Source organism: Eptesicus fuscus, chromosome 7 (assembly GCF_027574615.1).
Source record: "Eptesicus fuscus isolate TK198812 chromosome 7, DD_ASM_mEF_20220401, whole genome shotgun sequence".
Lineage (NCBI taxonomy): Eukaryota > Metazoa > Chordata > Mammalia > Chiroptera > Vespertilionidae > Eptesicus > Eptesicus fuscus.
The window spans coordinates 7715980-7742900 of NC_072479.1; the positions used below are offsets into that span (position 1 = coordinate 7715980).

General features: G+C 42.1%; 1 protein-coding gene across 1 annotated transcript in view; it reads right to left on the bottom strand.

The window, feature by feature from the left end:
- Positions 1-26921, bottom strand: part of B3GLCT (beta 3-glucosyltransferase) — a 167132-nt gene that overhangs the window by 116468 nt on the left and 23743 nt on the right. Inside the window, exons 3-4 of the mRNA XM_028136295.2 lie at positions 24584-24623; positions 3881-3990 (exon numbers count right to left, since the gene is read on the bottom strand). Coding sequence (XP_027992096.2) covers positions 3881-3990; positions 24584-24623 — 150 coding nt within the window. The remainder of the gene's footprint in view (positions 1-3880; positions 3991-24583; positions 24624-26921) is intronic.

The window sequence follows — 26921 nt, forward strand, 5'->3', positions numbered from 1 at the left end:
CATAGGCAGTAGTCCACAGAGACAGCCCAGTCACATGGACAGTGTGAGACCCTCCCACGAGTCTTCCCTGGGGACAGAACTGTGTGCAAGGCTCGGGTTCTCTCACGTAAGATGAGGCACTTCGCTCTGTATCCAGAGAGGGCTGCTCGTGCCCTGACCAGCCCCAGGATGCGAGTTCCCCAGAGTCCCCCAGGGTCCCACTGCTTCCTTGGTTCCAGCTTTCAGTCACTACCTGTGAATGCTGCTAACTCCCAAACCAGCCATCTTCAGCCAAAACCTTCCTCCATAGCTTCAAACAAATACGTAGCTCCCAGCCACTGATACCTCTACCTCAGATTTCATCTACAAAACCTTAGTCATCTGCACCCCATAACCTGCAAGTCCGTCAGCCTCAGCCTCAGATGGTGTCCCCACCCCACCCCACCTCAGTCCTAGTTCGATGCCTGTCCTGACTTCTCCTTCAGCCTCACATGGGCCCAATCTCCTCCAATTCTGGCTCCATGTTCACCCCTGCCACCCCTCACCTCAGTCCAGTGCTCCTTAAACTGCCTGTGACGAAGCAGGGTCTGTGCTCCCTCTGTGGGCAGCATTGCCCTGGATGAGTCCAAGGGCCTTAGAATTAGGCTCCCACTCCACTCTTGGCTCTCTTAAAGCTGCCCTCCTCACAGCCACCAGTGAAAATCTGAGCAGGTCAACACTCCAGGTACTCTCCCTAACAGTAATTCTCAACAGGGAACACTGTTAGCACAGGGAGTAGGGGTCGCTCCTATACCTACTGACAGGAGGACATCAAAGAAATCTCTGAGTGCCAGTAAAGCCCAGAGAAAGGCGTGGGTCCACAAGGACACACAGCACCTCTGTGGCCAGGCCCGAGTTCCCGCCAGACCGGCTGCCTACACGCCCACCTCCCCCTTTACACCCACCCAGGGCGACAGGCAGGGTCTACACACACCATGCTCCTGCTTCTCACCTGGCTGCCTTTACCTGGCTGTCCACCTTGAGAGCTGTCCCCACTCCCACCCTCTCCCAACCTACCTACCTACTACCGAATATTTTATTTAATATGAGCTCTCAGATCCTCTTAACAAATTTAGGCATACAACAGAAGACTGTTGGCTAAAAGGACAATTTTGTAATTCAGATCTCTGGAGCTTACCCATCTGACTTAACTAAAACTTTATGCCTGTTGATAACTCCTCATTCCCCCTCCCAGCCACCACCCCTGGTAAAACCCTTCTGTCTTTGATTCTATGGATTTGACTATTTTAGATACCACATATAAGCAGAACCATGTCTTTCTGTGTCTGCACTGCCACTCTGCCTTAAAATTGCCCATTTATGGACCCGTCTCCTCTGCTGGACTGTGGGTTCTTCCAGTACAAGGACCTTGGCTTGCTGATCCTTGAACACCCAGTACTTTGCCCACAGTAGCTCTGTCAAGACTGAGAAATGAGAGGTTCACAGATAAATTCCTCCATAGACTAGGCAAGTCCATGACGTGTAAATGAAATCCAGAATTTAGCAGAGCTGTCAATTTGTTTGAGTCTCTACTCCTACCTTCTTCTGTTTGGTGAGTAGAATCCCTTAAGTTTGTCTGTTTCCAAGGCCACCCAATTAGACATGACCTTTCCCAGCCAAGGTATGCGCAGGTGATTATGTTCTGGACAAAGGTATGTCAGGTCACATCCTCAGAAGAAAGCCACTTGCCCTCCACACACTGGCATGCAGATGCAATGGTGGGGAGTCAGCTTCCACCGTGCAGATGAGGACACCTTAGCCCAGTGGTCGGCAAACTCATTAGTCAACAGAGCCCAATATCAACAGTACAACGATTGAAATTTCTTTTGAGAGCCAAATTTTTTAAACTTAAACTTCTTCTAACGCCACTTCTTCAAAATAGACTCGCCCAGGCTGTGGTATTTTGTGGAAGAGCCACACTCAAGGGGCCAAAGAGCCGCATGCGGCTCGCGAGCCACAGTTTGCCGACCACGGCCTTAGCCCATGATAAAGTAATGAGATAGAGGACGCTGCAGGATAGCTGCCTGCCGCTGGCCCACCCATAACTGCACTGTTTGGGAGGGGGGTAAATCTCCAACTTCCTTAGGTCATTGTTCTGGTGTATGTGTGAATGAATTTTCTGGTTCTTTTCCATATTGTCTCTCAAAGACTCACTTAATTGTGAGATCATATTTTCCTAGCACCTCATCCCTGATTACTGAGTTTGGGGTAATTGCTACAGCTCAATGGAGCTACATTCCTTATCACTTGCTGGGATCCAACAGAGGGACTATGGGGGCTACTGACCACCTTCGTCCCCATGGTAGCCTCCTTTGTCCACTCCGCCAAGGGCTTCCATGGAGCAAGACGAAGATACCCAGCCAGTCAAGAAGGCAGCATGTCTGCCTCTCTGATGAAATCATAACAGGTTTATAGAAGAAAATCTCTAAAAGCTGGGTTTCCAGACAAAGAAGAATTTCAAACTCATCAAGCTGCTCCTAGCTCCAATCACACACACACACACACACACACACACACACACACGCACACACACACACACAGCAGGAATTGTTTCCTCCCCTTTAGAAGGTGTGATACTCAAAGCAGGGGAGCCAAGGACCTGCCCTTGCAAGAATGTGGAGAGGCTGGATAAATTTTATATGTAAAGCATTTCAAGATAAAGCACAATAAACCTTAATCTCAGCCTTCAATCTCACTAACATGGCTAATTTTTCCACTGCTATGTCCAACCCTCTATTTCCCAGCCCCCACCAACAAGGACAGCAATCCATCAAACATACATCTCCTGTCAGAGTTCTTCTGCCAACAAGCACTTCTGTCTTTTTTTTTTTTTAATCCTCACCCTAGGTTATTTTTCCATTGATTTCTAGAGAGAGTAGAAGGGAGGGCAGAGGGAGGGAGGGAGAGGAGAGGAGGGAGAGAGAGAGAGAGGGAGAGGGAGAGGGAGAGAGAGAGAGGGAGAGAGAGGGAGAGAGAGGGAGAGAGAGAAGGGAGAGGGAGAGGGAGAGGGAGAGAGAAACATCCATGTGAGAGAGACACATCAATTGGCTGCCTCCCACACGCACCCCTACTGGGGCTGGGGAACCTGCAACTAAGGTACACGTGAGTCGAACCCGAGGTCTGCAGGCCTGAGGTCTGTGGGCCAATGCTCAAACCACTGAGCCACACCCGCCAGGTTTAAACAATTCTGTAGTATTTCTGTAGTATGAAGTAGCAGGCATGGAGGAATTTTTTTCCGCTTGGCCAAAGAGGAAAGCACCTATATGGCAGCACAAGAAAGCAGATTTTCCTTTGCCCCAAACCTCCAGCATTAAATTCAGTTCATGCCTATTTTAAACTTTATCAAAATGTACCTATATATGTCAATCTTTCTCTCCATGATTCATCTCAGAAAATACATTTTAATCAAATCAAAAGTTCAATTAATAATGTCTAATTAAAAACAGATTAAGAAACAGAGAAAACATAACATTGAGGTTAATTTAAATGTTATTTCAATATGATAATTTCCTTAGAACTTGCTACCAAAATTTTGAACATTATCTCTACTGTTTAAGCTCTGCTTTAAAAAAGTTATTTCTTTTGTATTATACTTTGTTACAAAACCACAATAGTCATATACAAGTATATAATTCTCCTAAATTAAAAAATATATATAATAATTTAGACTAATGAGGCTTTGAGCATTAGCAATTAACTAGCAAATTTAAACCATAACTAGTCAATATTAAATAAGCAAAACAAGTCAGAAGAGTTATTCTCATCTAAATAAAATTGATTCTCTATAGACCAAGAGCTCTGGAAAACATAAACTTATCAATCAGTAGATAATTAGCAGACATCCTAAGCTATTTTGACATACCTGGGTAAGATCTGTAGCTTGTTGTAAGATGCTTTTTCTTAACTCTTCTGCTCTTTTTACATGAAAAGAATTACTTTGACTCTGGATGACAAACACAATTCCTTTCAAATCTAGAACCAAAAAAGAAAAAGTTTTCAGGTATTTACTTTTTGACAACTGAAATGATCTTGAAAACTAAATTTAAACTCCCTGCCCACCTCCCAACCCCTGCTACAAGATAAGCCTTCAGGAAATAAACTCTTAAAGGAAAAACTCAATTTATATATAATTCTAGTGATAAAATCTCTTTTGAAATTGATCTCCAAAATTTATTTCCCAGAAGTTAGAAAATAAATAAGCTCACTGTACAAGTCTATGGTAACCAACTATGGATCTGTCCTGCCTCTGTCAAAAAGAATGACTGTACACACAGGGAAGTGCGAAAACGTCTAGAACACCACCTCCCTAGAAGCTGAAAATCTTGTTTGCAAGTAGCCTTTTAACAATTCACACATAATCTTACACTGTGCTGTTACCTGTTATGGGTTGAATTGTGTCCCCAAACTTCTTAGATTGAAGTCCTAACCCCCAGGATCTGAGAATGTGACCTTATTTGGAACTTGGTTTTTACAGACATCAAGTTAAAGTGTGGCCTTGATCCAATATATTTGGTGTCCTTATAGAACAAGGAACTGTGGACACAGACACACAGAGGAAAGCTGATGTAAAGACATAGGAAGAAGACGGCCATCTACATGCCAAGGAGAGAGGCCTTGGAAGAAATTGACCTTGTTGACACCTTGTTTTTATGTCCAGCCTCCAGAACAATGAGACAACATTCTGTTGTTTGAACCATATAATTTGTGGCACTTTGTTTATACAGCCCTAGCAAACTAACACCCTACCTCAAGACTGTTCTGGCTGGCCCTACAAGGTGACATTCAATGGTGACTGCATATATCCCATGAGTTTATAAATAAATAACTCAGTCACCCCGGCCCTAACTCACAAGCCAGAACTGAGTGTTCTCTCCAGGAAAACAGCCACAGTTCCACAGAAGCTAGCTTTAGTGAAAACTATTGCATAAAAGCTCACCTATGGAAGATGGTGACTGGCAAGAAGGTAGGGAGGGAGAGAGTGTGAGAGAATGAGGAAGCGATAGAGGAGTGTATGGATGTGTGTGGTGTGTGTGTGGATGAGCTAGGGCCAGTTAGATCCTGTAGGTTTTCCAAGGGGCTGCCAAACCGCAGTCTTAGATGGTGAAATCCCGCAGATACTCTAGGGGCGGCCAGCGCAGGCACAGAGACCACACCATCTTGAGAAACAGAGCTGCTTGAGACTAGGATCCTAGCCTCATCACCACCCAATCTGGTCTCAGATGCAAACCAGGACCCTATAGCCACTGGGGACAGAGAGCTGCAACCACAGCTGCAGACCCACAGACACCAAGAATCGAGATATATCGGCATCAGATTTCTGTGAGTCACAGAGCCCATCCCCCTCCCACAGGGTGGCTGCAGCGCCATAGGAACTGCTAGACCCACCCCTCACACAGGGCTGCAGCTCCGCTACAGGAATTTGAGCCTGGGCATGCACTCGGGCACTGGGAAGCTGCTTCCCGCAATGCAATCAGGCGACCAAACCCATGCCCACACAGGGCGGCAGTGCCACCTGACTTCGATTCTGGGCAAGCACACACAGAAGTCTGTTTTCCACAGCGCAGGAGTGAACCTCCTGCTGACACAGTGCAACTATGCAACCCAGTCCCCCAAGCAGACCAGGGACCCTGATTCTCCACATAAGGGGCAGCACTGAGCACCAGTGATTTGACTGTACCTCATCTTGTGCACCTGTGATCCCTGATTCCCAGTGCATTCACACTAAGGGCCAGTGACTCCAATTCATGGCACATGCACACGCAGGGACCATGATTCTCAGCCAGAGGCCGCACCAAGCAACAGAGACTCTGATACTCAATTCTTGGTGTGGACACAAGGGGACTCTGACTCCTGGCACGTGCTAGGGGACTCATATATTTAACACACACCAGAGGTCCGTGATTCTAGAGGCATGCATGAGGCCACACTGAGTGCCAGTGACTTTGATCCTAGGCGACCGTGGCTCCCATCAACCCACAGCAGCCAAGCGTCTTGGTGTCAGAGCTCTTCAGTGACACTTGGTGGTGCAAAGCTCCCACTGCACACAGCCCAGGCCCATGCAACTCAAAGTTTGAACCTTCTGGTGATAGTGAGAATGGGGAGACAATGAAACAATCCACAGAGAAAAGAAAATGAAGAAGCTCCAAGAAAGGAAATAAGTGAAATGGAAATATGCAACATGACAGAAAAAGAATTCAGAGTAAGGGTCATACACTCCATAAACCTGATGGATGAGGAAACCAACAACCTATGCAAAAATCAGGAAGAAATCAAAAGTGATATAGCTATAATCAAAAACACCATGGAAGGTTTCAACAGTAGACTAGAAGAAGCAGAGGACCAAATTAGTGAGTTAGAAGAAAGGTAGAGAAACAAGTCCAATCTGAACAGCAACTGAAGAAAAAAATTAAAAAGCAGAAGGAGAGCCTAAGGGAGCTTTGGGACAACACAAAATGAAGTAACATATGTATAATGGGGCTGCCAGAAGGACAAGAAGAAAAGCAAGGATTAGAAAATCTATTTGAAAAAATAATGACAGAAAACTTCCCTGTTATGGGGAAGAAAAAATTTACACAAGTACAAAGAGTCCCAAGCAAGATGAATCCCAAAAGACCCACACCAAGACACATCAAAATTACAATGGCAAATGTTAACGAAAAAGAGAGAATCTTAAAGGTTGTAAGAGAGAGACAGAGAGTTACCTACAAAGGATCCCCAATCAGATTATCAAAAAATTTCTCAACAGAAACACATCAAGCTAGAAGGAAATGGAATGAAGTATATAAAGTGATGAAAAGCAAAGGGCTGAATCCAAGAATACTCTATCCAGCAAGACTATCAATCAAAATTGAAGGGGAGATCAGGAGCTTCCCAGACAAAAAAAGGCTAAGGGAGTTTATTACTACCAAGCCAGCAATGCAAGAAATGCTAAAGGGAATGCTATAAAAAGAAGAAATAGAAAGGGAGGAAGGAACACAGGCATAAAGTACAGAAATGGCTACAAATAAGTACCTATCAATAATAACATTAAACATAAATGGATTAAATGCTCCAATCAAAAAACATCGAGTGAGTGAATGGATAGGAAAACCTGACCCATATATATGTTGTCAACAGGAGACCCACCTCAGAACAAGGGACTCACACAGACTGAAAGTGAAGGGATGGAAAAATATCTAATAGGCAAATGGAAATGAAATAAAAGCTGGGGTAGCACTATTTATATATGACAAAATAGAACTTAAAGTGAAGACCATAACAAGAGACAAGAAAGGCCACTTCATAATTCTAATGGGATCGATGCAACAAGAGGATATAACTCTGGTAAACATTTATGCACCCAATGCAGGAGTACCAAAATACATTAAAAAAAAAAAAACTTCTAGAAGATATCTGGGGACAGACTGACAGCAACACAATCATAGTAGGAGACTTTAATACCCCATGAACATCACTGGATAAAACCTCTAGACAAAAGAATTAGCAAAGAAACATCAATCCTAAATGACTCATTAGATCAGATGGACTTAATTGACATCTTTAGAACATTCCACCCCAAAACTACAGAATATACATTCTTCTCAAGCGCATATGGGACATTTTCAAAAATAGACCACATATTGGGACACAGGCAAAGTCTTTCCAAATTCAAGAGGACTGAAAACATATCAAGCATCTTCTCAGATCATAATGGCATAAATTAGAAATCAACTACAGTAAAAACAATCACAAAAATTCAAACATTAGGAGGCTGAATAGCACATTATTAAACAATGAGTGGGTTACCAAAGAGATCAAAGAAGAAATAAAACACATCCTGGAAACAAACAACAATGAAAAGACAACAATCCAAAATCTTTGGGACACAGTGAAAGCAGTCCTGAGAGGGAAGTTCATAGCATTACAGACCTACCTCAAAAAACAAGAAAAAATGGTAATAAACCATCTAACTCTGCAACTCGAAGAATTAGAAAGAGAGAAACAGGAAAAGCCCAGTGTGAGCAGAAGAAAGGTAATAATAAAGATCAGAGTGGAAAAAAGGACATAGAGATCCAAAAAAACATACAAAAGATCAATGAAACCAAGAGCTGTTTCTTTGAAAGGACAAACAAGATTGATGAACCTTTTACTAGGCTCACCAAGAAGCAAAGAGAGAGGACCCAAATAAACAAAATCAGAAATGAAAGAGGTGAAATAACAACAGACCCCACAGAAATACGAAGAATCATAAAAAAAAATACTATGAGCTAGACTATTCCAACAAATTGATCAACCTAGAACAAATAAACATATTCCTAAAAAAATACAACCTTCCAAAACTCAACCAAGAGGAATCAAAAAATCTGAATAGGTCAATAACTATGGAGGAAATTGAAACAGTAATCAAAAAACTTCCAACAATCAAAAGACCTAGACCAGACGGCTTCACAGGGGAGTTTTATCAAACATTCAAAGAAGAAATAAAACTTATCTTCCTCAGACTATTCAAAAATATTCAAGAAGAAGGAGCAATTCTAAGCACTTTCTAGGAAGCCAGCATTACCCTAATCCCAAAACCAGGTAAAGACAATACAAAGAAAGAGAATTACAAGCCAATATCCCTCATGAACATAGATGACAAAATCCTCAACAAAATTCTAGCAAATCGAATCCAGCATTACATTAGAAAGATCATACACCATGACCAAGTGGGATTAAATCCGGGGATGCAAGGATGGTACACATCTGCAAATGAATAAATGTGATACACCACATAAACAAACTGAGAGATAAAAACCATATAATCATACCCATTGATGCAGAAAAAGCATTTGACAAAATGCAACACGCTTTCTTGATAAAAACTCTCAGCAAGGTGGGAATAGAAGGATCATACCTCAACATAATAAAAGCCATATTTGACAAACCTACAGCCAACATCATACTCAATGGGCAAAAACTAAAATCATTTCTCCTAAGAACAGGAACAAGACAAGGATGCCCACTCTCACCACTCCTGTTTGACATAGTATTGGAAGTACTAGCCATTGTGATCAGACAAGAAGAAGAAAGAAAAGGCATCCAAATAGGAAAAGAAGAAGTAAAACTGTCCTTATTCGCAGATGACATGATATTGTACATAAAAAACCCCAAAGACTCCATCAAAAAACTACGAGACTTAATAAATGAATTCGGCAATGCAGCAAGATACATAATTGACACCCAGAAGTCTATGGCTTTTTGATACACCAATGATGAACTCGCAGAAAGTGTATTTAAAAAGCAATCCTATTTACCATTGCAACAAAAAAATTAAGATACCTAGGAATAAACTTAACCAAGGAGACAAAGGACCTGTACTCAGAAAATTTCAGGATGCTAAAGAAAGAGAAAGAAGAAGACATGAACAAATGGAAGAATATACTATGTTCATGGATTGGTAGAATAAACATCATTAAAATGTCCACACTACCCAAAGCAATCTATAAATTCAACTCAATCCCCATTAAAATACCAATGACATATTTCACAGACCTAGAAAGAACTCTCCAAAAATTCATCTGGAATAAAAAAAAAAGACCCCCAAATAGCCACAGCAATCCTGAGAAAGAAGAACAATGTTGGAGGGATCACAATACCAGATATCAAAGTATACTACAAAGCCACTGTTCTCAAAACTGCCTGGTACTGGCACAAGAACAGACATATAGACCAGTGGGACAGAACAGAGAACCCAGAAATCAACACAAGCCATTATGCTCAATTAATATTTGACAAAGGAGGCAAGAGCATACAATGGAGACAAGACAGTCTCTTCAATAAATGGTTTTGGGAAAACTGGACAGATACATGCAAAAAAATGAAACTAGACCATCAACTTACACCATACACAAACTCAAAATGGATAAAGGACTTAAACATAAGATGGAAACCATAAAAATACTAGAGGAATCCACAGGCAGAGAAATCTCAGACATATGCTGAAGCAATTTCTTCACCGATACCACTCCTGGGGCAATGGAAACTAAAGAGAAAATAAACAAATGGGACTACATCAAAATAAAAAACTTTTGCACAGCAAAAGAAACCATCAACAATACAACAAGAAAGCCCACTGCATGGGAGAACATATTTGCAAATGTTATCACTGATAAAGGTTTAATCTCCAACATCTACAGGGAACTTACAACTTAATAAAAAGAAGATAAATGATCCAATAAAAAAAATGGGCAACAGACATAAATAGAATCTTTTTGAAAGAAGACAGAAGGAAGGCAAGAGACATATGAAAACATGCTCAAAGTCACTAATTATCCGAGAGATGCCAATCAAAACGACAATGTGGTACCATCTCACACCTGTCAGAATGGCAATCATCAACAAATCAACAAACGACAAGTGCTGGCAAGGATGCGGAGAAAAAGGAACCCTCGTGCACTGCTGGTGGGAATGCAGACTGGTGCAGCCACGGTGGAGAACGGTATGGAGTTTCCTCAAAAAACTAAAAATGGAACTGCCATTTGACCCAGTAATCCCACTTCTAGGAATATATCCCAAGAAACTAGAAACACCAATCAGAAAGGATATATGCACCCCTATGTTCATAGCAGCACAATTCACCATAGCTAAGATTTGGAAACAGCCTAAATGCCCATCAGCAGATGAGTGGATTAGAAAGCTATGGTACATCTACACAATGGAATACTACGTTGCTATAAAAAAGAAGGAACTTTTACCATTTGCAGCAGCATGGATGGACCTGGAGAGCATTATGTTAAGTGAAATAAGCCAGGCAACGAAAGAAAAATACCACATGATCTCACTCATTTATGGAAAATAAAGAACATTATAACCTGATGAACAAAATGATAGATACAGAGGCAGTAAAGCACCGAACAGACTGTCAAATTATAGCAGGAAGGCTGGGGAGTGTTGGGGAGGGGAGGAAAGAGATCAACCAAAGGACGCATATGCATGCATATAAGCACACCAATGGACACAAGACACTGGGGGGATGGGATGAGGGCATGCGACAGGGGGCAGGGGAGGCTGGGGGAAAGTCAATGGGGAAAAAAAGGAGATATATGTACTACTATATGTAATACTTTAAACAATAAAAAAAATTAAAGAGAAAAAAAAAAGAAAACTGGTACATCTACACAATGGAATACTATGCTGCTGTAAAAAAGAAGGAATTCTTACCATTTGCAACAGCATGGATGGATCTGGAGAGCATTATGCTAAATGAAATAAGCCAGTCAGTGAAAGGTAAGTACCACATGATCTCACTCATCCTACCTAATAAAAGAGTAATATGCAAATTGACTGTCACTCCAACACACAAGATGGCCACCCCCATGTGGTCAAAGATGGCCGCCCCCATGTGAACACAAGATGGCTGGCAGGGCAGGGCAATTGGGAGGGACCAGGGCTGCAAGGGAGGGCAGTTGGGGGTGATCAGGCCTGCAGGGGAGGGCAGTTGGAGGTGATCAGGCCTGCAGGGGAGGGCAGTTGGGGGGGACCAGGCTGCAGAGGAGGGCAGTGGGGGGGACCAGGCCTGCAGGGGATGGCAGTTGGGGGAAACCATGCCAGCTGCAGGCAGTTGGGGAGAATCAGGCCAGCAGGGGAGAGCAGTTAGGGGCGACCAGCTGGCAGGGGAGGGCAGTTAGGGGTCACCAGGCCTGCAGGGGTGGGCAGTTGGGGGGGGCCAGGCCTGCAGGAGAGGGCAGTTGGGGGGGACCAGGCCTGCAGGGGAGGGCAGTTAGGGGCGACCAGGCTGGCAATGGAGGGCAGTTAGGGGTGACCAGGCTTTGCAAGGGAGGGCAGTTAGGGGTGACCAGGCCAGCGGGGGGGGGGGGGGGGAGGCAGTTCGGGGCAATCAGGCCAGCAGGGGAGCATTTAGGCATTGATCAGGCTGGCAGGGGAGTGGTTAGGTGGTGATCAGGCTGGCAGGCAGAAGCAATTAGGGGCAATCAGGCAGGCAGGCAGGCGAACAATTGGTAGCCAGCAGTCCTGGATTGTGAGAGAGACCCCAGATTGGAGAGGGTGCAGGCTGGGCTGAGGGACAACACCCCTCCCCTATGCACGAATTTCGTGCACCGGGCCTCTAGTTTATGGATAATAAAGAACATTACAAATTGTTGAAAAAAATAGAGGCAAAGAAGCATAGAACAGTGGGAAGGTAGGGGAGGGCTGGGGTGTAAGAGATCAACCGAAGGACTTGTATGCATGCATATAAGAACAAGCAAGAGACACAAGACACTGGGGGCAAGGGGACGAGGGCAAGTGCCAGGGGTTAGGGGAGGCTGAGGGGAGGTCAACGGGGGGGAAAAAAGGAGACATATGTATTACTATTTGTAATACCTTAAACAATAAAATTAAATTAAATTTTTTTTAAAGTTCACCTATGACAACATGGGCAGAATTTCCCAACCCCCTAAAGACTTACCTGAAGGCAGCTGGCTTTTCTACAATGGCCAGCAGGACAGAACCCCTGGAATGACATGCCCAGCTGACCAGAAGGACTATCAGAGGTCGTCCTGAGTAGAGATGGTGGTTCAGGTCCCACTGTGGAGAAGCACATTGGCCTCCCCCTATTTTGAGCTTGTAATAAAGAAGCAAATAGAAACTGCCACTGTGTCAGCACCCTGCCACCAGACAGCAGTGTTGGCAAAAAGCAGATGTCACGTAAATTGTAGCCTCCAGCCAGGTTTACAGCAAATGAATGTGGGGACCATCCTCCCTTTAACACCTGACTTAGGAACACTAATTTGGTTTTAATTTTATTCCACTACTAGAGGCCCGATGCATGAAGATTCATGCAAGAATAGGCCTTGCTTCCCCTGGCTGCCAGCACCGGCTTCCCTCTGGCACCCGGGACCTGGGCCTTTGCTCTGGCTGCCGCCTTCTGCCTTCACTCCGGCTGGAGCCGCCTTCCACCTTTGTTCCGGCTGGAGTCGCCTTCACCTTCGCTCCGGCCCTGCCACCCTCCTGTAGCTCCCTCCATCCCTCCTCATAGCAGGCATCCTGCCCTGCCCCAGCCACTCCGCACCTGCACACACGCGCTGCCCAGAGGCCCAGAGCGGCTGGAACGGGGCAGAACGCCTGCTTTGTCGCCATGGTGATGACACAAGCATCCTGGCCCAGCCACCGCCATCTTTGTCGTGTCTATTTGCATATTCCCTCCTTATTGGCTGTGGGCACCTCCATCTTTTGTCACGGAGTGACAGTCAATTTGCATATTCTGTCTTCATTAAATAGGATATGTTATTATTCTAATATTCAGTGCCATAATCCCATTCATTTACTCGCTCACTCAAATATTAATACAATAAACAGCTCCACAATAAGCCATTTGGTCCTAAAAATAATCCCAAATGCTCTTTGTTTAAAACTCAATACAAAATTTAAAAGGAAATGCTGAACAACCTATTGAATATGACCTCAGTGCTCTCTGGTAAGAGTATATAAATATGAAGATTCTACATATTGATCTCTACTTTAAGTCAGCTCTTGGCTCTATGAATTGGACACTGAAGGGCTTACACGGTGTTTTCTATTTCAATTAAAATGTAATCTTCCATCCACTACACCTGAAACACTAACAAGAAGCAACTTATTAAAAGAGGAGTTATAAGGATTTACGTTTGTGAAGAATTAAAGAAAAACTTCAGAGAAATTTTGCAAAATTTAATAAAGTTGAGGATACACATTCCCAATGACCCAGAATTCTACTGCTATTTGCCACATTGAGAAACTCTCCCTCATGTGTAAAGGGGTCTATAGCAGGCATGTGCCCAGCAGGATATGTAAAAGAAAAACACTGGAAGAAACTCACGTATGCACTAACAAGATACACAAATTGGAAAGCAATTCAATAATAAAAATTAACTAGCTCTATGGGCATCAACCCAGATGGATACTGTATATGAACTGTACAGATAGAATACTGAAAAAAGTTCAAAGGAATAATTATATAAATCAATGGTTTACAAAAACATAAACACATAAAGTGGATATGTGCTACATAGTATGCATCTATAGGTATGTATATCTGATGTGAGTTTAAGGTTACTTGAGAATGATAAACAACATACCTAGGTAATGGTTCAAAGTCTTCAGTTGTATTAGTAACATTTTATTTCTTAAGCTAGGTGATAGATCCATGGATGTTCATTACGTTATTCTGTGTAGCTTTTTGTAGGTACAAAATAATTGACAATGAAATTTTTAAGAGAGCAGATCCATCTGTCAAAGGCTAATGCTACACTCACCACAGAAACCAACTCCCACCACTCCTGCCAGACCAGCAGAGCTCTCACAGTTTTCAGCTTGTCCAACACAGAGAAAAGGCTTTGTAAGAAGAAAAATAAAAAATTTTCTCTCACATATTTGGGTCATGTGCTGTGAGTTGTATGTTTTCTTTTTAAATATATTTTTATTGGTTTCAGAGAGGAAGGGAAAAGAAGAGAGAGAGAAACATCAATGATAATAGAGAATCATGGATCGGCTGCCTTCAGCACGCCCCCTACCAGGGATCGAGTCCACAACCCAGGCATATTCCCTGACCAGGAATCAAACCATGACCTCCTGGTTCATAGGTCAAAGCTCAACCACTGAGCCATGCTAGCTGGGCTGTATGTTTTTTCTGCTAAGAAAGCATTCCCTTCCTGTTCCATGTGCTTCAACCTTGCATGCTATGTGCACTCATTTAGCAAACATCGCTGAATCTCTACGAAGTGCAAATATCCATGTAAGCATGGTCCAGTGTACTGTTGGTCAACTGCAGATTGGAGCAGCCACTATGGAAAACAGTATGAAGGTTCCTCAAAAAACTAAAAATAGAACTACCATAGGACCCAGGAATTCCACTTCTGGGTATTTATGCAAAGAAACCCAAAACACTAATTTGAAAAGATTTATACACCCCTATGTTTATTGCAGCATTATTTACAACTAGAGGCCCAGGGCATGAAATTCGTGCACTTGGGGTGGGGGGAGGGGGTCCTTCAGCCTAGAGTGTGCCCTCTCACAGTCCGGAAGCCCTCAGGGGATGTCCGACTGACAGCTTAGGCCCACTTCCACCACCGCCACTGCGCTGGCTGGCCGTGAGCCCAGCTTCTGGATGAGCGGCACTCCCCCTGTGGGAGCACACTGACCACCAGGGTACAGCTCCTGCATTGAGCATCTGCCCCCTGGTGGTCAGTGCACATCATAGCAACAGGTTGTTCCACTATCAGGGTGAAACCAGCTCTCTGACATCACCCAAGGGGTCCTGGATTGTGAGAGGGTGCAGGCCAGGCTGAGAGACCCCACTGATGCACGGTAGGGGCTGGGGAGGGATGCAGGAGGGCTCCAGGGCATGTCTGGTCCATCTCGCTCAGTCCCGATCGGCCAGACCCCAGCAGCAAGCTAGCCTACTGGTCGACTGTCTACCATCTGGTGGTCAGTGCACAACATAGCGAGCAGTTGAGCGGCCTTAGAATATCATTAGCATACTACACTTTGATTGGTTGAACGGCCGACCAGATGACCGGACACTTAGCATATTAGGCTTTTATTATATAGGATATCCAAGATATAGAAGCAACTTAGGTGTCCATCAATATACGAGTGGATGAAGAAAGATGTGGTACAATGGAATATTACTTGGTCATAAATAAAAATGAAATATTATCATTTGCAACAACATGGATGAACCTAGAGGGTACTATGCTAAGTGAAATAAGTCAGTCAGAGAAAGACAAATACCATATGATTTCACTCATATGTGGAATCTAAAGAACAAAACAAAACAAAAACACACTTGTAGAAACAAGAGACCAAAGGTATGGTTGCCAGAGGGGAGGGGGTGGGAGGGTGGGTAAAAAAAGGTGAAGGGAACATAGTAATATTGTGATAGTCTGCACTGGACAGATGATTGCCCGAATTAGTGTGGGGTCCACACTGTAAGGCAGGCGTCCTCAAACTACGGCCTGCGGGCCACATGCGGGTGTTTTTGCCATTTTGTTTTTTTTACTTCAAAATAAGATATGTGCAGTGTGCATAGGAATTTGTTCATAGTTTTTATTAAACTATAGTCCGGCCCTCCAACAGTCTGAGGGACTGAACTGGCCCCCTGTTTAAAAAGTTTGAGGACCCCTGCGTATATAAATATCAAATCACTATTTTGTACACCTGAAAGTAATGTAATAACATAATGTTGTATGCTATCTATACTTAAATTTTAAAAATAAAAATAAATTTTAAAAAAAGGAAGTAGGCCATCATACCACAAAGGCATAAGGGCAAAGCCAGAGCCCGCATGGGGCACTGTGAGAACACAGAGGCGGGGGAGCCATTGCAAGGAGAGCTTCTGAAGGAGGTGTTTCCAGCTTCCGTTAAAAAGCAGCCATTTTCTGCAGGCTTAGGCTCAGGGAGTTCCAGATCAGCAGCAGAGAGAAAAGTGTGGTTATTACTGAACTACAGCGGCCTTATATCTGTAGCATCCCTGAGTGGGTGACGAGGAAGTGTGACAGGCACTTCTGAGGACAGGATGCAGGAAGAATCCGTGATAAAGTTAGAGAGGGAGGCTGCCTCAGCCAGATCAGATCATGAAGGGTTTATAGGCTTCACTCAGAGGACTCCAGATCAATAACTCTGAAACTTGAAACAGGCTCAGGAACTGCCTGGGGCCCCAGACAGTGGGACCCAAACCTTCACAGTCCTCCCCTCTCTTCTCTGCATGTCCTTAGGACAGTGTCCTCATCTCTTCTTAGGGTAATTTAAGACCCGCACAGTTATGGCTAAGGAATAGGATACTTATGTGGGAGTTACAGGTATTAAGGCAAAAAAGGAAGGGTGCTCCCAGTTCCTAAAATCCTGATAATAATGACAGAAAATCATCTCCATGCCATTCAGCCATAGCCCCTTCCAGAAAAGAACCAGGTTAGCACAGATTACTGCTGAAAACAGCCTATGTGCTTAAATTCCCACTGTTCTGTAAATCAGCATCACTAAATATTTTCTTTTTATCTTTACTGTAAAAAATATTACATATTTCCCTTTTTTTTTTCTCCCATTGAACCCCTACAGCCCTCCCCCGTCACCCACCCCTAGTCTTCACCACCCTATTGTCTGTGTCCATGGGTTATGTATATATGCACACAAGTTCTTTGGTTGATCTCTTCCCAACCATACACCCACCGCCACTTTCCCTTTGAGATTCAATAGTCTGTTCCATGCTTCTATGTCTCTGGATCTATTTTGTACATCAGTTTATTTTGTTCATTAGATTTCACATATGAGTGAGATCATGTGATATTTGTCTTTCTCTGACTGGCTTATTTCACTTAGCATAATACTCTCCAGGTCCCTCCATGCTGTCTCAAAGGGTAAGACATCCTGCTTTTTTACTGCTGCATAGTATTCCATGATATAAATGTACCACAGCTTTTTAATCCACTCATCTACTGATGGGCACTTGGGCTGTTTCCAGATCTTAGCTATTGTAAATTGTGCTGCTATGAACATAGGTGTGCATACATTCTTTCTAATTGGTGTTTGGGGTTTCTTATGATATATTCCTAGAAGTGGGATCACTGGGTCAAATGGAAGTTCCATATTTAATTTTTTGAGGAAACTCCATTCTTTCTTCCATAGTAGCTGCACCAGTCTGCATTCCCACCAGCAGTGTACAAGGGTTCCCTTTTCTCCACATCCTTGCCAGCACTTGTCATTTGTTGATTTGTTGATGGTAGCCACTCTGACAGGTACGAGGTAATACCTCATTGTCATTTTAAATTGCATCTCTCTGATAATTGACTTTGAGCATTTTTTCATATGTCTCTTGGCCATCTGGATGTCCACTTTGGAGAAATGTCTATTTAGGTCCTTTGCCCATTTTTTAATTGGATTGTCTTCCTTTTGTTAAGGTGTATGAGTTGCTTATATATTTTGGATATTAATCCTTTATCAGATGTATCATTGCCAAATATATTCTCCCATACAGTAGTCTCCCTTTTCATTTTGTTGATGGTTTCTTTTGCTGTGCAGAAGCTTTTTATTTTTATGTAGTCCCATTTGTTTATTTTTTCCTTAGTTTCCTTTGCCCTCAGAGATGTATCAAACATATTACTACAAGAAATGTTGGAGATTTTGTTGCCTATAGTTTCTTCTAGGATTTTAATCGTTTCACATTTTACATTTAAGTCTTTTATCCATTTGGAATTTATTCTGTGTATGTAAGTTGGTGGTCTAGTTTCTTTTTTTTTTTTTCTTTTTTTTTTTTGCATTTATCTGTCCAATTTTCCCAATACCATTTATTGAAGAGACTGTCTTGACTGCATTGTATGTTCTTGCCTCCTTTGTCAAATATTAATTGAGCGTAATGGATTGGGTCAATTTCTGGGGTCTCTGTTCTGTTCCATTGATCTATATGTCTGTTCTTGTGCCAGTACCAGGCTGTTTTGACTATAGTGGCTTTTACCTGGATATCTGGTAATGTGATCCCTCCAACTTCGTTCTTCTTTCTCAAGATTGCTGCAGCTATTCAGGGCCTTTCTTGGTTCTATATAAATCTTTGGAGTATTTGTTCTAGATAGTATTTGTTAAATAGGCCATTGATAATTTAATAGGGCTTGCATTGAATCTATAGATTGCTTTAGGTAGTATGGACATTTTAATGATGTTGATTCTGCCAATCCATGAACACAGTATTTTCTTCCACTTGTTTATATCTTCCTTTATCTCTTTTTTCAACGTCCTATAGTTTTCTGAGTACAAGTCATTTACGTCCTTGGATAAGTTTATTCCTAGGTATCTCAATTTTTGTTGTTGTTGTTCCTGTTAAATGGGATTGCTTTTTGTTGCTATGGTAAATGGAATTCTCTTTCTGAGAATTCACTATTGGTGTATAAAAATGCCATCGATTTCTGGGTGTTAATTTTGTATCCTGTTACATTGCTGAATTCAATTATTAGATCTAGTAGTGTTTTCGTGGAGTCTTTAGGTTTTTCTACGTACAATATCATGTCATTTGCAAACAATGACAGTTTTTCTTCTTCTTTTTCGATTTACATGTCTTTTATTTCTTCTTCTTGTCTGATTGCTGTGGCTAGGACTTCCCATACTATGTTGAATAAGAGTGGTGAAAGTGAAAGTCCCTATCTTATTCCTGTACTTAGGGAAAATAGTTTTAGCTTTTGCCTATTGAGTATGATGTTGGCTGTAGGTTTGTCATATACAGCCTTTATTATGTTGAGGCATGATCCCTCTATTCCCACTTTGCTGAGCATTTTTATTTAAAAAAAGGTGTTGTATTTTGTCTGATGATTTTTCTGATCATGTGATTTTTGTCTTTCAATTTATGTGATGTATCACAATTATTGATTTGTGAATATTGTACCAGCCTTGCATCCCTGAAATAAATCCCACTTGGTCCGGGTGTATGATCTTTTTAATATATTGCTGGATCCAATTTGCTAAGATTTTGTTGAGGATTTTAGCACCTATGTTCAGTAGGGCTATTGGCCTGTAATTCTCTTGTTTTGCAGTGTCATTATCTACAATTAGGATAAGGCTGGCCTCATAAAATGAACTGAGAAGTGTTGCTTCCTCTTGGATTTTTTTGGAATAGTTTGAGGAGAATATGTGTTTGTTCTTTTTTGAATGTTTGGTAAAACTCCCCTGTGAAGCTGTCTGGAAAAGGGCTTTTGTTTGCTGGAGTTTTTGTGGGGTTTTTTATTGCTTCAATTTCCTCAATTGCTATTGGCCTACTCAGGCTTTCTGATTCTACCTGATTGAGTTTTGGAAGATTGTATCTCTCTAGAAATTTGTCTATCTCATCCACATTGTCCAGCTTGTTGGCACATAGTTGCTCATAATATTTTCTTACAATTCTTTGTATTTCTGTGATGTCAGTTGTTACTTCACCCCTTTTGTTTCTAATTTTAATTATTTGGGTCTTCTCTGTTTCTTGATGAGTTTGGCTAAAGGTTCATCAATCCTGTTTATCTATTTAAAGAACCACCTCTTAGTCTTTATGTCATTTATTTCTGCTCTAATCTTTATTATTTTCTTCCTTTTACTTTGGGCTTTTCTTATTGCTCTCTTTCTCATTCTTTAAGTTATAAGGTTAAGTAGTTTATTATTCATTTTTCTTATTTTTTGAGGTATGCCTATAATGCTATGAACTTGCCTTTCAGAACTGCTTTTGCTGTGTCCCATAGATTTTGAGTTGTTGTGAGTTAATTTTCATTTATTTCCAGGAAGTTTTTTTTATTTCTTTCTTGATTTCATTGGTAAGCATTCATTGTTTAGTAACATGCTATTTAGCCTCCATGTGTTTGTATGTTTTTGAGTGTTTTTACTATAGTTGATTTCTAATTTCATTCCATTATAATCTGAGAAGATGCTTGATATGATTTCAATTTTCCAAACTTGTAGAGACTTATTTTGTGTCCTAACATGTGGTCTATCTTTTAGAATGACCCATGTGCACTTGAGAAGAATATTTTCTGCACCTTTAGAATGAAATTTTCTATAAATGTCAATTAAATCCATCTGATCCAGTGTGTCATTTAGAGTCACTGTTCCCTTGATTTTTTTGTCTGGAAGATCTATCCAGTGAAGTCAGCAGAGTGTCCAAGTCCCCTACTTTAACTGAAGTGCTGTCGATCTCTCTATTAAAGTCCTCTAGAGGTTGTTTGTTTGTTTGTTTGTTTGTTTTTTAATATATATTTAGGTGCCCCTATATTGGGTGCATATATGTTTACTAGGGTTATATACTCTTGTTGGATCAATCCCTTTAGTATTATGTAGTGGCCTTTGCTGTATCTTGTGATGGTCTTCATTTTGAAGTCTATTTTGTCAGATATGAGTATTGCTACCCCACCATTTATTTGTTTTTATTTGTATGAAAAAAATTTTCCATCCCTCACTCTCATCCTGTGTGAGTCTTTTGTTCTGAGGTGGGTCTCTTGTAGACAGCATATAATTGGGTCATGTTTTTGGATCCATTCAGCTACCCTATGTCTTTTTATTGGAGCATTTACTCCATTTACATTTGAAGTTGTTGATAGGTACTTATTTATTGTCATTTTAATTTTGTATGCCTAGGTTTCTCTCTCTCCCTATTTATTCTCATTACAGCAGTCCCTTTACATTTCTTTCAGTGCTGGTTTGGTGTTGACAAACTCCTCTAGCCTTTTTTCATCTGGGAAGCTCTTTATTTAGCCATATATTTTGAATGATAGTCTTGCTGGATATAGTAACCTTGGTTTCAGATCCTTGCTTTTCATTACGTTGAATACTTCATGCCATTCCTTTCTGGCCTATAGAGTTTCTGATGAGAAATCAGGTGACAGCCTTATGGGAGCTCCTTTGCAGGTAACAAGTTGCTTTTATCTTGCTGCCTTTAAGATTCTCTCTTTGTCTTTAATTTTTGGCATTTTAATTATGATGTGTCTGGGCATGGGGCTGTTTGGGTTCTTCTTGCTTGGAGTTCTCTGTGCCTTCTGAACTTGTATGACTTTTTCCTCCACTAAGTTAGGGAAGTTTTCTGCCATTATTTCTTCAAACACGTTCTCTACCCTTTGATCATTTTTTTCCCCTTCTGGCCCTCCTATTATGAGAATATTGTTACATTTCATGTTGTCCCATAACTCCCTTAAGCTGTCCTTCTGTTTTTTAATTGTTTTTTTTCTTTTTGATTCTCTGATTGAGTGATATTTCTCTTTGTGCATTGGCCCTTTAAGTGGGTGCCTGCATTTTCAGTCATCTCTGGCTGACAGAGAGCAACCCTGCTGCTTTTCACAGCCAGTTGTTATGTGGGCACCTTTCTCGGTTCTGGTATTGTGGGCTGGGGGATTCAGCTTGGGGTTTAGACCCCAGAGTTCTAAGTTAGAACCCCACACATCTGCGATATCCCTCCAGAACTTCAGCTGCTGTCTGTGGGTGTCCAGCCAGCCCTTTCATGCCTCCACACTTCCTACCAGTCTCTATGTGGTCTCCACTTTCTGTACTTCGTCAGGGTTCTCTCTTCAGTTAAATATTCAGGATGTTGTTGTTTTTTTCATGAAACATTTTGACACATGTCCTAAATCCTCCCTCACTGTGTCACATTCTAGCAGTGTCTAGATTACATAGGTCACCTTATAGTGTCTTCTTTGTTGACACTTTTGGCTATATGACTCTTAGGCTCCCACTGCCCAGTCACTGAAGCTAACAAGACAACTCCACTACTTCCTCTCACTTTGGCTGCCCTTCTCTAAACTCAGTGCAATTTGCTTTTAGCAAACACTGCCACCACGCAATACAGATTGTCATTGTTTCTCCTCCAGGAATGTGTGACAAATGGGTAGTACACTAAGTGCCTGACAATAATGATGAATGTGACAAGAAGATAAAGAACTTAGTCAAGGATATGGAAAGGATCAATGTGGTTGTAAAGCCAGTGGGGATCTGCAGAGTGCTGAGTACAGGCAACTGAGCCAAAGAAGGTTCAAAAGCAGGGGTCCTCCATGTAAACCCTGCCAGGGTGGCTCAGTGGTTGAGTGTTGTCCTATGAACCAGGAGGTCACAGTTCGATTCCTGGTCAGGGCACATGCCTGAGTTTCTGGCTCGATCCCCAATGTGGGGTGTGCCAGAGGCAGCCAATCAATGATTCTCTCTCATCACTGATGTTTCTATCTCTCTCTCCCTCTCCCTTCCTCTCTATGAAATCAATTTTTTTTTAATGTTTAAAAGCAAAAAATAATTAAAATAAAATACCTTGTAAGATGAAAAAAAAAAAAAAAAAAAAAAAAAGCAGGGGTCCTCAAACCTTTTAAACAGGGGCCAGTTCACTGTCCCTCAGACCGTTGGAGGGCCTGACTATAGTTTTAAAAAAAACTATGAACAAATTCCTATGCACACTGCACATATCTTATTTTGAAGTAAAAAAACAAAATGGCAAAAACACCCGCATGTGGCCCGCGGGCAGTACTTTGAGGACGCCTGTTCAAAAGGGTCCCTTTACGAGAAGCAATTCTTCTATGAAGGTAGAAGAAATCAAAGGCCCTCTGTTTCTGCATGTGCTAAGCATCTGTCATGTGCCAAACACTCTAAACACTGATCCTTCCTGATCATAAATTATCTGGAAACATGGATTTCACAAGGCTGGTGTTTTTCTGATGAGAAATCAATGTGGCAAAACTGGATAAGAAGTTGGCTCATGATTTAAAGCTGGGGGATAAATATGCACACATGCACTCACACATGAAGAGTCACTCTCCAATTATGTGTCACTTGATGAGAATAACATAACTAGTGAATCTATGGATTAGGTGGTAAGTCAGAGAAAAAGAGACTGCCCGCCCTTGGAGGCTGTCACCCAGCCCTGAGTACTGTGAGACCATGACATAAGTTCTCTGACTCTACAGGGCAGCTGCCCTAGCAGCGTCCAGTCCTGCAGACTCACTGATGGTGGCCGACAAATCCCCTGGGTCCTTTTCAGATGATCAGATACCAAGTACTATCACCAGATTGGCCATCTGCACTTGCAAGTCTAGGTCCTTTCAAACCCATGTTCCTGACAATGGTCATTAATAACCATTATAGTTCACTTAATAACCATTTACTATGAGGAGATCCATCAGCTCCCATAAAATAAATATACAAACAAATGCCCAAACCCACAAGATTGGCAGCAGAGGAGAAACCTCCACATGGGGAGGCATGGCTGAACTACAAAGAATGTTTTCACAGAGAAGAAAAGGCAACAAAGCAATGTGGCTCCTTAACTAAGGCTGCTCTCAGAGCCCACAGACCCCCACCTATGCCCCAAGCTCCCCTGTGTGCAGGGCCTCAGCTCACCTATCCAGCATAGGCCAGCCCACCACCACCCCTACGCAGGTATTCTTGACTCCTTAGAATCTGGGCCCAGGAAGGAAAGGCCTACAAAGAAGGCATACCTTTTCCCTCCTGTCCCAGCCCACCTTCCAGGTCTCCATTGCACACCCTGAATGATGGACAGTGACAAAGTTCACACCCTTTGAGAAAAGACCAACCCCTACTGACAAAGGTGTGACCTTACCCTCCCGTTGACACCCTGCAGTATGTTTCCCACAGAATACAAAAAAAAAAAAAAAAAAAAAAATTCTCATTCATGGTCACATCCCTGAAGACACAATATGCTGAGGGAGAAATATGCGTTTAAAAGAGGTTGCAAATAAGGGTGTATATGGGCTGTGACAGAAGTGTGGTGGGTTTGCCAAGGAGCAAGCCATCCCTTCCACACCAGGGATCAGGAGTCTGACAGAAGACATGTCAATGAGTGGACCTGAAGGGCAAGTGGTATCTGCGGGTACACAGTGGGGTCCTGGCTCCAGGCAGAGGAGGGCATGAACAAAGGCCAAAGTGTGTCCTTTTCTCCCACGAGTACGGACCTCTAGTTACAGAGACGCTGTCTTACTCACCTGGTAGGGTAATCTGCCCTTATTGGAAACACAACAACATTTACACCATAAATAAAATCAGAAAGAAAAATGAATTTCACTGAAAAATAATCTACAAGAAATACACCTGGGTACATAGTCTTAAGTTTAAAAAAAAAAAAATCATTACATACCTATGTCATTTTTCCTTGATATACCACTTTTCTTCGAATTCTGTATTTTTGAAAAAAAAGAGAGAGAGAGGAGAAAAAAAAGATAAATCTCATCACATAACAAAGCTAACAATACACTGAATGAATACATGTTACACATTAACATTCGGAGGGGGTGGGGTACTGAAGATGAGAGCTTGAAAGTGCTTTCCTACAAACAGAGACCAGTTTTAAGGGGGGAAGGCAACAAGGATGCCCTTCTGTATGGTGCACAGCCCTCCCATGGGGCTGTCTCTTTCACATGTGATCTTGGGCAGTCATTTCATGAGAATTAAAATCACTATGTTAGCTTGTGAGCACCAAAAACAATGTGATTTTAATTCTAAACGATGTTTTTCATTTTCAATTCAGTAGTTGTCATAACTTCTTTCTTGTTATCTCTGCAAACAGTTGTTTGGGATACAGTCCAAAGACTATATTTCCCAATTTTAAGATTCTAAAGATTTAATGCATAAGACATGCAAGGCAATTAGTTCCTTTGGGATGGCAGCTCCAGCTCCATTTTAAAGTGATTCCATTTCTTTTTTTTTTTAACACTTGTAAACTCTAAGCATTACAAACATATCACAGATCATATCAGTTCTTGCAGTGTGTTTCCCATGAAGATGAACATCATCTGGGCTCAGGTGTATTATCAAAAATGGTACCATGTCCTAACCGGTTTGGCTCAGTGGATAGAGCGTTGGCCTGAGGACTGAAAGGTCCCAGGTTTGATTTCAGTCAAGGGCATGTACCTTGGTTGCGGGCACATCCCCAGTAGGAGGTGTGTAGGAGGCAGCTGATTGATGTTTCTCTCTCATTGATGTTTCTAACTCTCTATCCCTCTCCCTTCCTCTCTGTAAAAAATCAATAAAGTTTATTTTTTTTAAAATGGTACCATGATGTCCTCTCCTGCCTGAGAAGCTACACTGGGCCCTGCAGGTGGTCAGCCTGTGGTTCACGAGAATTCATGAGCACAGAAGGGACATCTGACAGCTGCAGATGCCCTGACAGAAATGTGGCCACAGAAACACCTGAACCTGATACTGGGAAATCAGGGGACAAGCTCTGAAAAGATTTCTCTGACAAAGTACCAGTCAGCAGCTAAACCTGCCATTTCCATTGTCTCCTCCAGCAGACAAGGTATTTTCTCTCTAGTTGTACTTTTATGCTTCATCCACCATATGCTATAATTATGACAAATGGATAGTGGCAAATATCATTCCATTTTCTTCACAGACAGCAACAAGAAATTATCTACAAAATTGGAAGCAGCTTAAAAGCTAAGATACACAGAAATGAATTCTCTTAGACTGTCAAAGGGATCGTGACAATAGACAGGGAGGAGAGAGCAGAACACAGGGGAATGTCTATCTTTGGTATTATTTTCAGAAATGATCTTTGCCTCAAGAACAGAAATACCACTGAGACAAGCATGGCCCCACAATCATGTTCATTTGCTACACCTCTTGATCAAGTGACACTTTACTTACTCCTGATAAAACACATTTTTGGAAGAGAAGAGAAGAGAAGAGAAGAGAAGAGAAGAGAAGAGAAGAGAAGAGAAGAGAAGAGAAGAGAAGAGAAGAGAAGAGAAGAGAAGAGAAGAGAAGAGAAGAGAAGAGAAGGAGGAAGAAGAAGAAGAAGGAGAAGGAGAAGGAGAAGGAGAAGGAGAAGGAGAAGGAGAAGGAGAAGGAGAAGGAGAAGGAGAAGGAGAAGAAGAAGAAGAAGGAGAAGAAGAAGAAGAAGAAGAAGAAGAAGAGAGAGAGACTAGAAAGCTCAACCCACTTCTGTAAATGTGTGAACCAAAGCCAGGTACCATCATAAGTTAGCATGTGTGGACTCGCTATCTTTCATTCTCTAAATGCCGCTTGTGGCAAGCAGAATAGCCTGCTCTCAAAGAAGGAACACTGGCCTCTGATCCAGAGTAGCCTCTGCACTTCCACCATTGACCTGCTACCCCTTGGCAAGGTGCCTTCTCCTCGGGAGCCACAGCTTTGGCTGCCAGATAAGGCTCATGAAAAACTAGAAATTTTAGATCCAAAAATAGCATTGGAATGGATAAAGAAGATGAGGCATATCCATACAACAGAATACTATTCAGTTTAAAACACAAATGCTGACACGTGACACAATATGGATGAACTTTGAGGACATTATGTTAAGTGATACAAAAAAATAATATAAGTGGAGCCACTTTAAAATGGAGCCAGAGCCTGGGCCACATGGCCCAGGGGTTACAGCGTTGGCCAGAGTACCAAAGGGTCTCAGGTTTGATTCCCGGTCAAGGGCACATACCTGGGTTGCAGGTTCGATCCCT